The sequence below is a fragment of the Aquarana catesbeiana genome, linkage group LG02 (assembly GCF_042186555.1).
Source record: "Aquarana catesbeiana isolate 2022-GZ linkage group LG02, ASM4218655v1, whole genome shotgun sequence".
Classification (NCBI taxonomy): Eukaryota; Metazoa; Chordata; class Amphibia; order Anura; family Ranidae; genus Aquarana; species Aquarana catesbeiana.
This window is the reverse complement of record NC_133325.1, coordinates 378,192,469-378,207,670: the sequence shown is the minus strand read 5'-3', so window position 1 is coordinate 378,207,670 and position 15,202 is coordinate 378,192,469. Positions and strand designations below refer to the sequence as shown.

At 41.6% G+C, this 15,202-nt stretch overlaps 1 protein-coding gene across 1 annotated transcript in view; it reads right to left on the bottom strand.

Moving 5' to 3' along the window:
• LIG3 (DNA ligase 3) overlaps positions 1 to 13,278 on the bottom strand; it is a 49,031-nt gene extending 35,753 nt beyond the window's left edge. The window contains exons 1-5 of the mRNA XM_073615124.1: positions 13,107 to 13,278; positions 7,051 to 7,517; positions 5,217 to 5,360; positions 425 to 616; positions 107 to 258 (exon numbers count right to left, since the gene is read on the bottom strand). Of these exons, the coding sequence (XP_073471225.1) occupies positions 107 to 258; positions 425 to 616; positions 5,217 to 5,360; positions 7,051 to 7,504 (942 nt within the window). The 5' untranslated portion in view covers positions 7,505 to 7,517; positions 13,107 to 13,278. The remainder of the gene's footprint in view (positions 1 to 106; positions 259 to 424; positions 617 to 5,216; positions 5,361 to 7,050; positions 7,518 to 13,106) is intronic.
• Between the last annotated feature and the right edge of the window lie 1,924 nt (positions 13,279 to 15,202).

Sequence of the window (15,202 nt, the reverse complement as noted above, 5' to 3'; positions counted from 1 at the left end):
CTTTAAATGTTTGTGCTGAAAACTCAACCGATTGACTAAATAAAAATAAATAAAATCCCTCCATTATAAAAACAGTAATTTTCTTTATGACATTTTCATGCCTTACCTGCTCAAGGTCGCTAACCATTTTCTCTAGGTTGCAGTTGAATATACGACTAAAGAGCTTGACAATTTGTTTATCGTTGAGGTTGTACACACTCTTGATAACACCTGGTAGCAGTAGTTTTACTGTCAAGAATGTATCTCCATGGAAACCATCTGTACAAAGTGAAGCATTCACAATTACTAGTTTACAATCATGTTCTACTATTGTAATGTAGATTTGTAGATAGTTGAAAATGATGCAATATAAATAATACAAGACTTGCAGTAAATGGTTAAACAATCATATCATAATAGTGTGAACTGAAGTATTGCAAAGTACCTCCACTGGTCCCCTTTGTTAGGAAATCCTGAATGATCTGGGTCTTGGAATTATAGCTTGGCTGCTCTGCAACCATGGCACACACTTTGCGGAATTCACGCAGTAGGCAGTCCTTGTGTTTTGTATCACATTTTTCGGCAGAGAGACTTGACCCACTACTGGAACTGGATGCAGATGAGGGTTCAGGCTTTGCTGTTATGATCAGAAAGAGGTTACCATGGATTTGCACACATGGGAGCATTACATACAGTTTTAGCAAAACATAGCAGTCATGTTTAGTTTACTCAACAGTACTTCACGGTTGAAGACAATCACAGTGCACATCAAGCCAAAGAACCATCACCACCTAAATAATTACTACCTCTAGGATTAAAGTGTATGCTGCTGAATCCTAACAGGACTAGAAAGTAGTTCAACGGATAACCAGCAAGAAGGGTGCAAGAGGGAGGGGCAGTACAACACAAGCACATTAAACAAATTCCTCAGTGTTCAGATCTGCAGACTAGTAAAAGAGAACCTGATTAAACCTGTCTTTGGCAATTGCTCTCTTTAAAATCATTCTTTTACAAATAACAGTTTTTGTGCAAGAAGAATAAAAATATTTTTGGGAATTTTGCTACCTTGCTCTTCTGAGTTTGTTATCGGCAAAAATTTAGGAATTTAAAGACTATCCACAACAGGGCACCCTCTCAGTCCCAGAGCAAGATAGGTTTCTTATAATAGCCATACAGATAAATGGCTTGAGATTAAAAAAAAAAAAAAAAAAAAGATATTCTTTTGAAAACTATAAAAATTTAAACAAACAGGATTTTTACCGGGGTGGATAAAAAAAAAAAAAAAACATCAAAAAACTAAAAAAAAACAAAAAACAAACAAACCTTTTACTGCCAAGTCTGTATGTCGTACGGACCTTAAAACTTCCCACAGGTGGCCAAGATAGTACGGACCTCATTTCTCCCTCTCCTATAAGCTTATGGTCACTTCAATGAGCAGACTGCTGAACAATTCTGGAACTCTGATCAGCGAATTACAACCTGCTGATCAGAGTTATTAACCCCTAATGTGACTGAGCCCCCCCACCCATGCCTCCACTTCCCTGCCCCCCACTTCTCCACCTCCCACAGCTCCCTATCACCTAAAAATGCCCCCCCTTTACTATTCCCTTCAACCCACTTCTCCCCCCCCACACCCGATCAAACCAGACTCCCACAGCCACCATCATTAGCCGGCATCCCTCCTCTGCCGATCGCGCCCGCTTCAGATGCTGGGGCTTGAGGAGGGGGGCCTAGATGTGCCCCCCCCGCTGGTCAGATACTCCCCTGCACCCCCAATCCATCCCTGCTCTGAGTGCCATCTCTCCTTCCTTCTCAACGCCTGCAGCTTCTCCCTGCACTGAGCTGTCAGGCTGGGGATCGCAGCGGGGGGAGCGGTGCAGGAGGGGTTGAAGTTGGGGCTTGGTATACTTGGGAGATAAGGGGGTCTGTTTAGACCTCTATCTCACCAAAGACCCGTCCCCCCCACCCACAAAAACCCCCCACAAACATAGCAAGACCCGCCAGGTCCGCCCACACACCCCTCCACAGTGACACCCCCCCCCCCCCACGGTTCTGCCCTCCGAGTCCAACCTTTTTCAAGCCAACTAGAGCCTCAGGCTCTAATCATGTGGCTTGGAGAAGAAAAAAAACTCATACAAAACGTATGAGTCCGGCACTTTGTAAGGGGGCAGCGCCCCAGCATCCCTAATGGACCGGCCTCGCCTGGTAAGACCCCTTTAACACGGAGCAAACTCTGTTAAGAAGATCCGCCTGCTTAGCGGGGGATCTGTCTGCTGATCCCCCACTAAGCAGGCAGATGACAGGTCTGTGTCTGCTCTGATGATGCAGAGCGGACACAGACACAGCCCGCTATTCTCTATGGGGCGGTCGTATGGAAACGGACCGCCTGTCCATTTCCATTCGATCTGCTAGATGGATGGGGAATGGAATGCCCATCTATCTGTTTTCAGTGGACTGGATCAGATGCAGGCGGGTGTAAACGGACACGTCCATTTACATCAGTCTCTATAGAGAACAATGGGTGGTCCGATTGGGCCGCATGAAAAACGGTCACTTTCAAATCAATGTGGCTGTGCAGGGCTCCAACCGCAAAAAAGAACCCCATTAAACTATATTAAATACGCTAGATATTCAAAGCTTATATGGATCCAAAACAAATGTGAGAATCGTGATCTAGGCAAATACCACGATCCCAGTGCTGCAAGTCCAACACAATAAAGTAAACACACCACAATTGCTAATGTGAGTTCATATGAGAAATGTGTTCAGTGTACACTCGTGATGTCTGATGTGTGTGTTCTGATGGTAAAAAAAAAAAAAAAAAAGGGAAGGAAAGAAGGAAGGAAGGAAGGAAGGAAGGAAGGAAGGAAGGAAGGAAGGAAGGAAGGAAGGAAGGAAGGAAGGAAGGAAGGAAGGAAGGAAGGAAGGAAGGAAGGAAGGAAGGAAGGAAGGAAGGAAGGTTCCAACACCATGCACCCTTCATGCTCACCGTTCAAAATTAACCTATATAATACATTTCACATAGGTCTCATGAGCCAAATCATCCAATCAGGGGTCACCAGTGGAGCTTGCCTCTTTTAGAATGAACTTGCAAGTGTGGTGGTGCGTTTAATGTGTTGGACTTGCAGCACTGGGGCTGTGGTATCACCTGCTTTTTAGGAAATGGCGATAAGTGAAGTTTGACACCAAATATCACCTCATTTGGATATATATATTATTTTTAATTTCTTTTTGTTTTGTTTGAGACATCGCCACTGTTTAACATATTATATTGTTTTAATAGGAGTAGCGCTGCACGTAACCATTGCATATTTTCTTGACTCGTCAGTTTGGAATCACATAACAGGTGTTAACAGCAGCAATATTTATAGGCTAGATCGGTGGCACTGCATACATTTTTTGCTAACATTTGTAAGTACTGTCTGCTACCGCAGCAGACAACCTTGTTGTTTCAATGGGCTGCGGGTGTGCTGATGAGCTTGCTTGTAGTCCATTCAGTCTTCCTGCAGCTCTGAAACTGATAGCCCACAAAGAGGCACGGGCAGAGGGCTGTATAAACACTGTGCAGGAGCCCGATCCACTGATCCCAGGTACAATGCTCTTCAAGCTCCTGGGGGGGGGGGCACTTACCTCCAAAACCATGTGCGTTTATTATATTTTTTTGAAGGTAAACTCAGCCTTTATTAACTGCTTCTCACCCATCGTAAAATAACAGCTGAGCAGGAGCTCTCCCATCCTGGATGTTATATGAAGTCCACCCAGGATCAGGCCATGCTGCGATGTAATCATTCACCCATTATGTCAGTGGATGACAGATCAGTGTACCAGATCGCTGGCTTCCATTGTGTTGATATCCGATTGGTTACAGTGATCACATGGTACAGACAGGGCCAATCACAGCCCACCTGTAACATGTGATTAGCTGTGGCAAATCACAATAGTGACAAACTGAAGGAATGGATTTCTTTCAGAAAAAATGGTTGCTTATAACAGTGATTATCACTGCTATAAGAGGTCATAAAAAATAATCGTTAGCACCTCCCCAAAATTGTACAATATTCTTATGGTAACACTATATTTGCTCTGGTCACAGAAAAAAAAAAAGTTTTTTTTTTGTTGTTGTTTTTTAAACAAGCAATTCGTATTTTTATTACATACTGTTACCAGTGTCCCTGATCACCACCACACCAGTTATATGATGACTGCACTGGTGACAATACGTAAAAAGAAATTGATCGGTTTTCAGATACATATACCATAGTCTGTAAACTAACTTTCGCAGACTATATAATATACACCAATGTGGGTTATTTTCAACAAAGAAATGTAGCAGAATACATTTTGGCCTAAATTTATGATTTTTTTATTTGCAAAATTTTATAACAGATAAAAAAACTTTTTTTGTTTTTCAAAATGTTCAGTCTCCTTTCGTTTTATTAGCAAAAGATAACAAAAAACCCATTGGGGATTGAATACTTCCAAAAGAAAGCTCTAGTTGTGTGAGAAAAATGATAAAAATATAGTTTGGGTACAGTGTAGCATGACCCCGCAATTGTCATTCAAAGTGTGACAGCACTGAAAGCTGAAAATTGACCTGAGCAGGAAGGGGGAGAAAGTGCCCGGTATTAAAATAGTTCATTCTAGCAATCATGTCCTTGGGTGCGGCCCTAAAAAGTCTAGTTCTGCTGTAATTATTTGTATCCTGTTGACTGTTAGCATTGGGAGGAAAAGTGAGAGGAAATCTTAACATTTAGCGTGGTCACCGCAAAAGGAAAATCTCTCAGTAGGGCTGCCTGTTCCAGAAACAACGGTCATATGTAGGATTTCCTCTTGCTATTGGGCGTTTACTTTTCATTTCTGGCTGTATCGCTGGGACAGTAAGTGAAAGAAAATATTCCCAGGTAGAAATATACAGAAGATCCTAGCTAGCTGTCAGGGCTGAGGATCAAGTGGGAGCGGGGCCAGTCTGTTCGTAACATGTTACACCCTAAAAACTGGTGTAAAAATTTTACAAATAGGTGAACTTATCCTTTAAATTACCTCTGTACAAATAAGCTCAAACAAGCACTCAGAGGTCTCCCCTGCTGGGGCTGAAACCCTTGTTGGCCCGTAGCATATGGATGGCAGTTGGCAGATCTGGCTGTCCATACACTACGGGTATAACATTTTAAATACTACATTACATTTTTATTGCTTGGATTTAAAGTGTAAAGCACTTTGAAGTCAGAAACACATACCTGAAAACCCAGAAAACTTCAAAGGTGAAGGGCTTGGTGCAGGCATTTTTGATGGAGATGCACTTGGTGCTGTTGGGGGTTGATTGGCTTTTGAAGGAGTCTTTTTGCGAGGTGTTGGTGCAGCTCCAGTTTTAGCAGCAAGTTCTGGGAAAGTATCCAATAAAATGACACATTAAAAAATAAAAATAAAAAAATAAGCACAAAAAAGCAACAAAATGTATTTATAGGTTAAAGGGGTTCTAAACCTTTGTAAAAAAAAAAAAAAAAAACATAAATAAAAATAAATAAAATACATGTCATACTTACCTCCACTGTGCAGTTAGTTTTGCACAGTGGCCCCGGTCCTCCTCTTCTGGGGTTCTTCAGGGGCGCTGGTGGCTCCTCCCCGCATCGAGTGTCCACATTGGAGAAGCGCTCTCCTTGGTGGACACCTGTGCACAGAATGCATTAAGGTGAAAAACCATGAGGGTTTGCAACCCCTTTAAGGCCTTATACGTAATGTGGCTCCTGCATATGAAAGAGGCGCTCATTACTATTAACAGAAAAAAGACGGATAACTAATATGCATATCCCAGCTAAAAAATTATCAGGAGCGTAGTGTCTCGTAGTCTGTCATTTCTAAGATTGACTCACATTACTTGTACAAAAAAGGTCAAGTCTATCAAATTATAAATCCCAGACACGGCCAACACCTAAGCTTTTTCCCCTATGTCCACAGTACTGGAAAGACAAGTTCCTAGAAAGTTAAAATTCAAAACATTCCTGGTTGCTTTATCCAGAAAAACAGAAGTTATAACCTGACAGACAACCAAAGTGTTGGGTGCAGAATCAGTGTTCAAATGTAACACTGACCTTTGGTGAAGTAGTCCTAAAAGTATATAGAACGTTTTAGGATTTATACAAATAAAAAAAAAAATTAAAATAAAACCTATGATTGAAATTATAATGCCTTTAAAAATAAAAATATTTACTATGCTTTGTGAAAAGCTTACTTTAAATAAAAACTAATATACTCATAAGAATTAGATGGTAGCTGGTTACCACTGGTAAGCACAACTGCTGTCTAAAACCGCAGCTTTGGACACAAGTGCCTCTAATGTCCACAGTTAAAGGAGAAGTATAGCCAAAGCATGTGTAGCTGTACTTCTCCAGTGAATTACAGGTGTGCAGTTCGTTCCAGCACTCTTGTGACCAATTTTCAGCAGACAATGGGCTAAGGCCCACTGTCGGCTGACGTCACAGAGCCGGTCCAGGCTCAGGAAAAATCATGACCATGTAGTCAGGATCTGTCCATATGGCTGGACCGGCACTTGGCTCACCCTCTCAATGAGCTGCTGAGAGCCTGAGCTGGTCGCTCCCGCCTCTCCACAGCCCAGCGCTCCAGTGAGCGAGAGGGCAGAGCAGACAGCGGTGACTGACAGTCACCAGCTCTCTCTCAGGGAGCCCCGAGAGATCAGCGGTGTTTGATTGCTCGATTCTCAGTCTTCGAGCCGGCGAAGGACAGATACAGCATCAGATCTATTCTGCTGCATCCACCTAGGTAAGTAGGATTCTGAAGAAAACAAAAAAAAAAAAAAAAAAAAAAAAAAAAACAATTCCTATACTTCTCTTTTAAAATAAACCTTTACCAAAAGAAATGTGGCTGATAGCATTGTGACTTCCTTTTAAAAGTTAGGTGGCTGGCTGTAATGTTGAGCTAGTGGCCTGAGTACTTTCAGCAACTGACCTGAAACTAGTATACATATAAATCTAATCTGGGTTTATGATTAATGGACAGCCAGAAAACTAGCATTTTCAGAATGATTACCCATGTGTCTTTTAAAGGAACCCTTACCGTTCACGTGCTGATTGATCAGTTCTCTTTCAGCATCCTGTAGCTCTTGCCAGCCTTCAAGCTCTGTGAGGTCATCAATCTTCTTTGTGGTTGCCCGTGCACGCTCCAACTTCTCAAACATGCACTTGATATGGTACCACTCCTTCATATCTCCTGCTGATTCACTAAAAGGATTTGGAACTATTTTTCCAATTCGTGCCATGCCTTTTGCTATCTTTTCTTTGCATTTCTTGCAGCCTGCAGTCCCACGCTTGGCATATTCTACACAATATCGCTGCTCTGCCATGTTGTGGCAGCCACTGATTCTTATAGCAAAGTCTAGCTGTAAGGTATGGAGACGAGGCAATCTTGAGCAGTAATGAAGAAAGGGAGTAGTAGTGTTTGAAATGCTCCTTGACGACAGTGGCGAAAGTGTCCTTGCCGTTTGAAGTAAAAGTTTAAATAATCCTTTCATAAAAATGCTTTCTCTGGAAAAATAAAAAAATAAAAGGAGTTAGTGTGAGTGTATAATATATATATATATATATATTTATTAGAGGTCGGCCGATATTTGGCTTTTTTTACTTAATCGGCATTGGCCGATTGTGCTGATAAAAAAAGCCGATTATACCTTCAGCAGGACTTGCAAATGACTTCTGTAATAGAAATCAATGCAAGTTTTCTGAAGTTTTCTTCTCTCCTCCTCTGGGCAGCCTGCCAAGTCTGATAAGAAGATACATTTGTATCTTTTTCAGGTTCTTTTATCAATAGACTGAACTCCCTGGAGAAGTTCTCAGTTTAACCATTTAAAGACTAAATCTTTTCTGACACTTGTTGCTTACAAGTAAAAATCCTGTATTTTCTGCTAGAAAATGACTTAGAACCCCCAAACATTATATATATATTTTCTAGCAGAGACCCTAGGGAATAAAATAGCGGTTGTTGCAATATTTTATGTCACACGGTATTTGCGCAGCGGTCTTTCAAACGCAATTTTTTTTGAAAAAATACACTAATGAAATAAAAAAAAAAAAAAAAAAAAATGCAGTAAAGTTAGCCCATTTTTTTTCGTCCAAAAGTTTTGATTACCTGTTTTTGTGTATTTAATATTTAAGATAGTTATTTTTTTTTTAATCTAAATTCTACATACAAGTGAACTGATTGGAGGTTTGTTTTGTTTAATAAATGTTTAAATATAAAAAAATTTCTGTATCACTTATTACTTAAGGCTGCTTTCACACTGGAGTGGGCATGCGTTGACGGTAAAACGCTGTTAGTTTTAGCGGCGCTATTCGGCTGCTAGCGGGGCGCTTATAACCCAGCTAGCGGCCGAAGAAGGGGTTAAATGCGCCCCTGAAGCACTGCTGCCAAAACACCTTGCATGCGCTTCGGCAGCGGTGCGCATTAATTTCAATGGGCAGGAGCGGTGGAGGAGCGGTATACACCGCTCCAAAGATATCGCTTGCAGGACTTTTTTTTAACATCCTGCCAGCGCATCGCCTCAGTGTGAAAGCACTCGAGCCGTTTTACAGGCGCTATTTTTAGCCCAAAAGCGCCTGAAAAACGCCCCAGTGTGAAAGGGGTCCAACTGTTAAATTTTATGCGATGAAGGGAAAAAAAAAAAAAGAAATCTGCCTAATATATCGGCCCAAAAAAATCGGCATCATATATCGGCCATCGCGATTTCTAAATATCGGCTTTGGCATCGGCCAGAGAAAAACCCATATCGGTCGACCTCTAATATATATATATATATATATATATATTAATATATATATATATATATATATATATATATATATATATATATATATATATATATATATATATATATATATATATATATATATATACACATATACATACATACATACATACATACACCATTTTGATGTTTGCAACTTACACATTTCACCAACTAATCAAGAAGAATCAACATATGGTAATAAAAATCAGTTTATGCCATTTTCATTTTACACCATTTATAGAACGGAGTCTGTCAGATAGGCATTAAAATGTTACTAAACCCAGAACCTGCATTCACTATATCTGGTCTCCCACAGTACACAGAACATGGAAAGGCAATTATTTTAGTAAACAAACTGCTAAATACCTTTTCTCATCAGCAGGTAGAGCAGTCTTGCGACTTCTATCAGTGTGCAGCTAAGCACTGGTTAAAGCTTGTAGGGGGAGTTTTCGGACTGTCCTATGAGACCAAGACCCCTGACCCTCTGGACAGTGCAGATCGGCGCTGTGCTGATCACATGTATCCTCCCGAGAAAAAAAAACAAAACAACTCCCTACACCAAACTGAGCATGTGCAGAGTGCCCCAATGCTCTGTTCCATCAGCAGATTGATTGGGGACAGTGGAAGTAGGGGAGGATCAGAGAAGACAGAATTAAACAGCCTTTTTTTTACACAATGCAGACAGTGAGTATAACAAGAATGCTATACTGCATATTAGGCCTCATGTACACTGCTGCTGGTAAACGGACGTTGGGCAGTTGAATGCTTTTTTCAGCTGCCTCTGAACTCATCCAATGTTATCTTACGTGTACATGTACACAGGTTTGTTTAATTTCGTTTTTAGGCAGTTGCGTTTAGAGGCTTTTTTTGAGGGCAAAAAATGATTACAGACGCCAGAGTTTCCGACGTTTAAGACGCCAAACATGTCTAAATGCAGCACCAGCGTTTAGCCACGTTTTCGTTTAGAAGCGTTTTTAAAAAGGTGCCCTAATTTTTTTACATTACAAAACTTAAAAATGATAGCAAATGATGAAAAACCACAAAAAAAAAAAAAAAAAATGTAAAAACTTGTAGTTGCTTGCAAAGCTTCATAGACCATTTATATACCCCTAATGAGCCCATGATCCTATCCAATACTAGCATTGCTGTTAGCCAAAGTAGAATTGGCATTTGACCTATATGTTGTTAGACTTGAACCAGATGACCCAACCATTGAGCTTGACCCCCAACTTGATCAAACATTTTTCAAGCTGTCAAAAAAATCATTCAGAAGAGGTTGCCTCAGCATCCCGTGTACATTAGGCCTTAGGGTTGCACCGATACCACTCTTAAGACAGAGTTCAAGTACTGATACTTTCAACCCCCCCCCTCCAAAGTACTCGCCGATACCAATTACTGATACTTTTTTAATGTCATGTTTTGACACGGAGGGGGACTTGGAGGAGCACAGAGAGGATGACCGGAGAAGCACGGAGGACACAGGGGACAGTCAGGGGTGATCGGTGCGGCGGTGGGGGGATTTACAAGTACTGATTTCCCTGTATAGATTTCAAAAAAGCACCTGATAGCCAGGGGAGGGGAGGGGGCTCTCAGCTGCTTTACTGAAATCTATACAGGGAGATGGGTGCTTGTAACTCCCCCCCACTGATCATCCCTGACTGCCCAGGTAATCGGGTCAAGAATCGGAGCATTTGTACTCTTGCAAATGCTCTGTGTCAGGGCAAACCCTACTGCATACATACAGGCTGATTTTACTGTTGTGGGTTTAATAACACTTTAATGAACTTCTTAAAGTCCATGTACTCCAAAATGATATCTATTTTTGACAACGAAGAGTAAAAGAACCCACTGGCTCCTAGCTCTATGGGATCCTGATAGTAAATAAAGTGTGCCTAAAGCATCAAATTACCTGCTGATCCTGCCAGTCATTAAGCCCACCTCCTTCTTGGAGGCAAAGATCTGTGGGCTTACAAAGCCTCTGCAGTGTTGTCATCATAGTGCACATGCTCCCCTTCTAGTAGGCAAGCCATGTATTACTAGACATAGCTTTTTTCCTTAAGTCATATAACCACATTTCTTTTTTACAAATTAGAAAGGTTCAAGGCTGGGCTAAACTGCAGTGCATCGCATGTCCTGGAAAGTTGTCATGAGAAGAATGGGGGCTTTAATGTCTTGTTTTGAATGCAAACTGCCTGGTTTTAATGATGCCAGTGGTTAAAAAGTCATTGACCCAAAACAAGCATGCAGATCAAAATATTGGACTTCCTGACTGCATGCTTTTCCTGGTCACAGAAGACACAAAAGGCCAGGCACAAGCATTTTCTGAAGTCATCAATGGTTACCCATGATAGATGAAATTAACCAGTTCCCGCCCACAGTACATTCCATGCAGGCAGGCTGGATCACATACAAATATGTGATCCAGCCTGTTGACGTGTGCCCCCTGCTAATCCATGCTGTCACTGGCTACAGTGGGATTTTGTCAACAGGTCCCAGCCAATGATTTATGGTTGAGACCTGCTGACTGGCTGCAGCCAATCACAACATAGCATCCTGTGTTTACAAACACACGGGGCTTTGTACACAGATCAGCGATCTGGCCGTTTCTTCTCCCTGCAAAGCAGATCTGTTAGCAAAAGCAGCACACACACTACACTTGTTAGGCACGCAGTTAACCCCTTCCCAGCCAGTGTCATTAATACAACATATCTGATCACAGTATTAGCATCAGTTATTGTACCTCCCAGCGAGGGTTTGGTAGCGCCAGATTGCCTGCCACACTATCACACTACAAGTCACTGATCACCGCCATTACCAGTAAATTTGAATATATATATTTCACACACATACCATAGTTTGTAGATGCTATAACTTTCACACAACCCAATATACACTTATTCAGTTTTTTTTTTTTTTTTTTTTTTAAATCAAAGACATGTAGCAGAATACATTCTGGTCTTGATTTTATGAAGAAATTTGATTTTATTGGATATTCAATTGTGTATTCAACATCTGCCCACACTCCTCCCCTTACCATTCACAAGGCAGCTTGAGGAGTATGGACGTAGGTCTGACGAAGGAGCCGCACATGCTCCGAAACGCGTTACAGCTGCTGGACGGCTCCACACTGCTCTCTACCACCATGCTGAGGATGGACACATGCCACAGATGAGGACTCCTGATTATATCATGTCTTTTAACACTGAACGATCTTGTAAGTGCTTTTAACCCTTTGTGCTCTTTATCAAATGTTGCATACTGCACTTAGAGGCACCTTTCTTTTCCTTTTTTATATCTTCAGAGTTGCTTCTCCTCTAACCAAAGTGCTGCTAGAAGTGCCACCTCATCACTATCATCATCATCACTATCATCTGATCAGCTATCCACCAGAGCACCCTTAGCTCAACTCGATTTTTAGATCGGCTGTTGGGTGCTGCTGCCATTCCTGGTAAGGGAAACCGTCAGTAAAGCCCTTCGGCTCCACAGCTGTGCATGAGCAAAGCACGCTGCGCTTTCTAATTGGCTTAGAAGGCCCCCGCCCATTTTTATTTTTTCTTTGTATGGTTATTAAACAAACAAAAACACACACACACACACACACACAAACAGAGCCAAATAATAATAGAAGAAAAAAAAGTAAACATACACACTCTAATTTAAAAAATAAAAAAAAATTATATATATATATATATATATATATATATATATATATATATATATATATATACACATATACACACACACACACACACCACAGGCAAATAATAAAAAAAAAAAAAAAAAGTAAACACACACCGCAATTAAAAAATTATATATATATAAAAATTTTTTTTAATTGCGGTGTGTATGTTTACTTTTTTTTTTTTTAATTATTATTATTTAAAAAACACATACACACACACACACACACACACACTAAAAATAATTTTAAAAAATTGTAACAAAAAACACACACAGCAAAAAATATAAAAACTACACACACACAAGATTTTGAAATGATGTTTAAACAATGAATGGTGGTTTAGAATGTTAGAAGGAATGGTGGTTTATAGGGGAAAGGTTTGTTTTCGGTGTGCTTAGTGATCAGACCCCATTGTCTACACACTGGGATCTAATGATAACCCGAAGCCAAGCCTGTCCCTGGATACACAGACATAGGACATACAGCCGTGTTATAGAATAGGTGGCAGTACACAGGAGGACACAGCCGGGCTGTACACACTGTACACTGGCCTCCTCCTGTGTAAACAATGCAGACACACCGTCCGGGAATACTTCATGTCAGTGTAACTCCCCATCCGTACTCCAGTCCGTATCCTTCCCGCCTTACCTCGTAGTGAGACACTGCCACGTGTGTGTCGCTTCCGCTCTGCGGGGACATTCAGGAAAGCCCGGGGATGACTGGGAGGCCTAAAAGGCCTCGGAAAGTAATGGACCTCCCCTTTAATTCCAAAGGAGGACCAGTGCTTCGGCGTCCAGGAAAAGCTAGCCGAGATGACTGACGTCACCATTAAAGGAGCAGCGGGGGAGAAACATCGGAGGACAGAAATAAACCACGACGTCACCACGTACGGCAGTCTCCTGGTCAGAGCGCCGCTGTTGGAGTTTCTGAGTAGTTGGCTAATCACCTCTATGGTGACTGAGGGATAGCGATCGTTATTTATTATAACGATCGGTATTATCGCTAGTCACACTCTGAAAATAAGGATGGTTAGGGCAAATAAACATTTAAAAAGAAAACTTGAACGTTTGGGGTCAGTTTATTTTATAGTTTATGGGTTTAGTTTAACAGCTGTTTTCCTACTATTTTTGTATTCACATAAGCGTTCTATATAGGATAAAGGATAACAGGTTTAGTTACCATAAGGCAGCTGACTACGTGGGCCACATTTCAAACATGGTGGTTTCATAGCGCCTAACTGCCCCTGATTTGGAGGGACTGTCCCTGATTTGGAGCAATGTCCCCCATTTCTCCTCATTTGTCCCTTGTTTTGGTCTGATCTATATAGTTGTATATAAAATGCACTTTTTATCTTTCAAAAAGTGTTTCCCGGTGCTAAACCTTTCATCTAATTTCTAAATTGCTACATTTGTAAAATGTATAAGCCAATATAAAGGAATAGTAGTAGTAAAAAAAGCCCTTGTGGGTTTAACTAATCTTTTTTTAGGTTAATTCTCCTTTAAGGGGGTGTGACAGGGGGTGTGTCCTATGCTTACATGCTTTTGCTAGTAGGTGTCCCTCATTCCCATCTCAAAAAGTTGGGAGGTATGTGGTTTGTAGACCTTGCCTGGTCCTGATAAGCTGGGTTTGGGGGGAAATCGGTCCAAAACCAGTTTCACAGAAGCTGCCACACGATTGCATCCCCACTAGGCCAATGAGCATTCCCTACCTCACACAAAGAAGTCACAGTGGCGGCTTGTCAAATTTTTTTTTTTTTTTTTGGGGGGGGGGGGGGGGGCGGCAAACAGTATGCCACCCCAACCCCCACATCAGTTGGTCGGTCGGTAGCACTTACCCCATCACCGTTGGCCTCCCTTGCTCGGCAGCCTCCCGTTCTCCTGCTCTCCATGGGTCATCACGGCATTGATGGGTACCGTTTCCTCCCTCCTCCTCAGTGGCCAATCACGAGTCTTCTCTTTTCGGCCAATCAGAAAACAGGTCTCACATCTGATTGGCTGGATTGAGGATTAGTGTTACAACAGCGAATGAACATTCGCTGTTGTAACACACCTGGGTGGGCTGTGAGAGCATTTTTTGTGACCCAAGCCCACCCTATTTTGAAGCCTATAAGAGCCTCTGGTTCTAATCAGGTGCTTTAAAAAAAAAAAAAAACCCAGCCGTTGTAATTCATGCGCCCAGAGCCCTGAAAGGGACACATGAATAGGGGGTGGCTGTGGATAGATTCATGCTATGCATGAATCCATTGCATATAGGGGGAGTGGCAGTGCACGGGTACCTCTTGTGGATGGGCCATCACTGCTTGGTCATGAGATAATTGAGCTAATACAGCCAACTGGTCATATTAAATCAATTGAGCATCCCCAGCCCTTTGTGTATGTTCAGCTGAGAGGTAGGGAATACCCCGGGTACAGCTGTTTGAGTGAAGACGCAATCATGCATAGCTCCCAACGATCCCTCATTTGGAGGGATGGTCCCTCTTTTGGAAGAATGTCCCTCTGTCCCTCTTTCCTCCTCATTTGTCCCTCATTTTGTTCAGACTTGTATACCTGTGTAAAAAATTCACTATTTATCGATTAAAAAGAAGTGTTTAAGACCCCTTTCACACTTGAGGCGCTTTCACGCCAAAAAAAAAAAAAAAAAAGCACATGAAAAGCTCATGAAAACCTATTTCCATTAAAATCAATGAATGCTTTCACACTGGGGCAGTGCGCTGGCAGAGCGGTGAAAAAACGTCCCTCTCCATT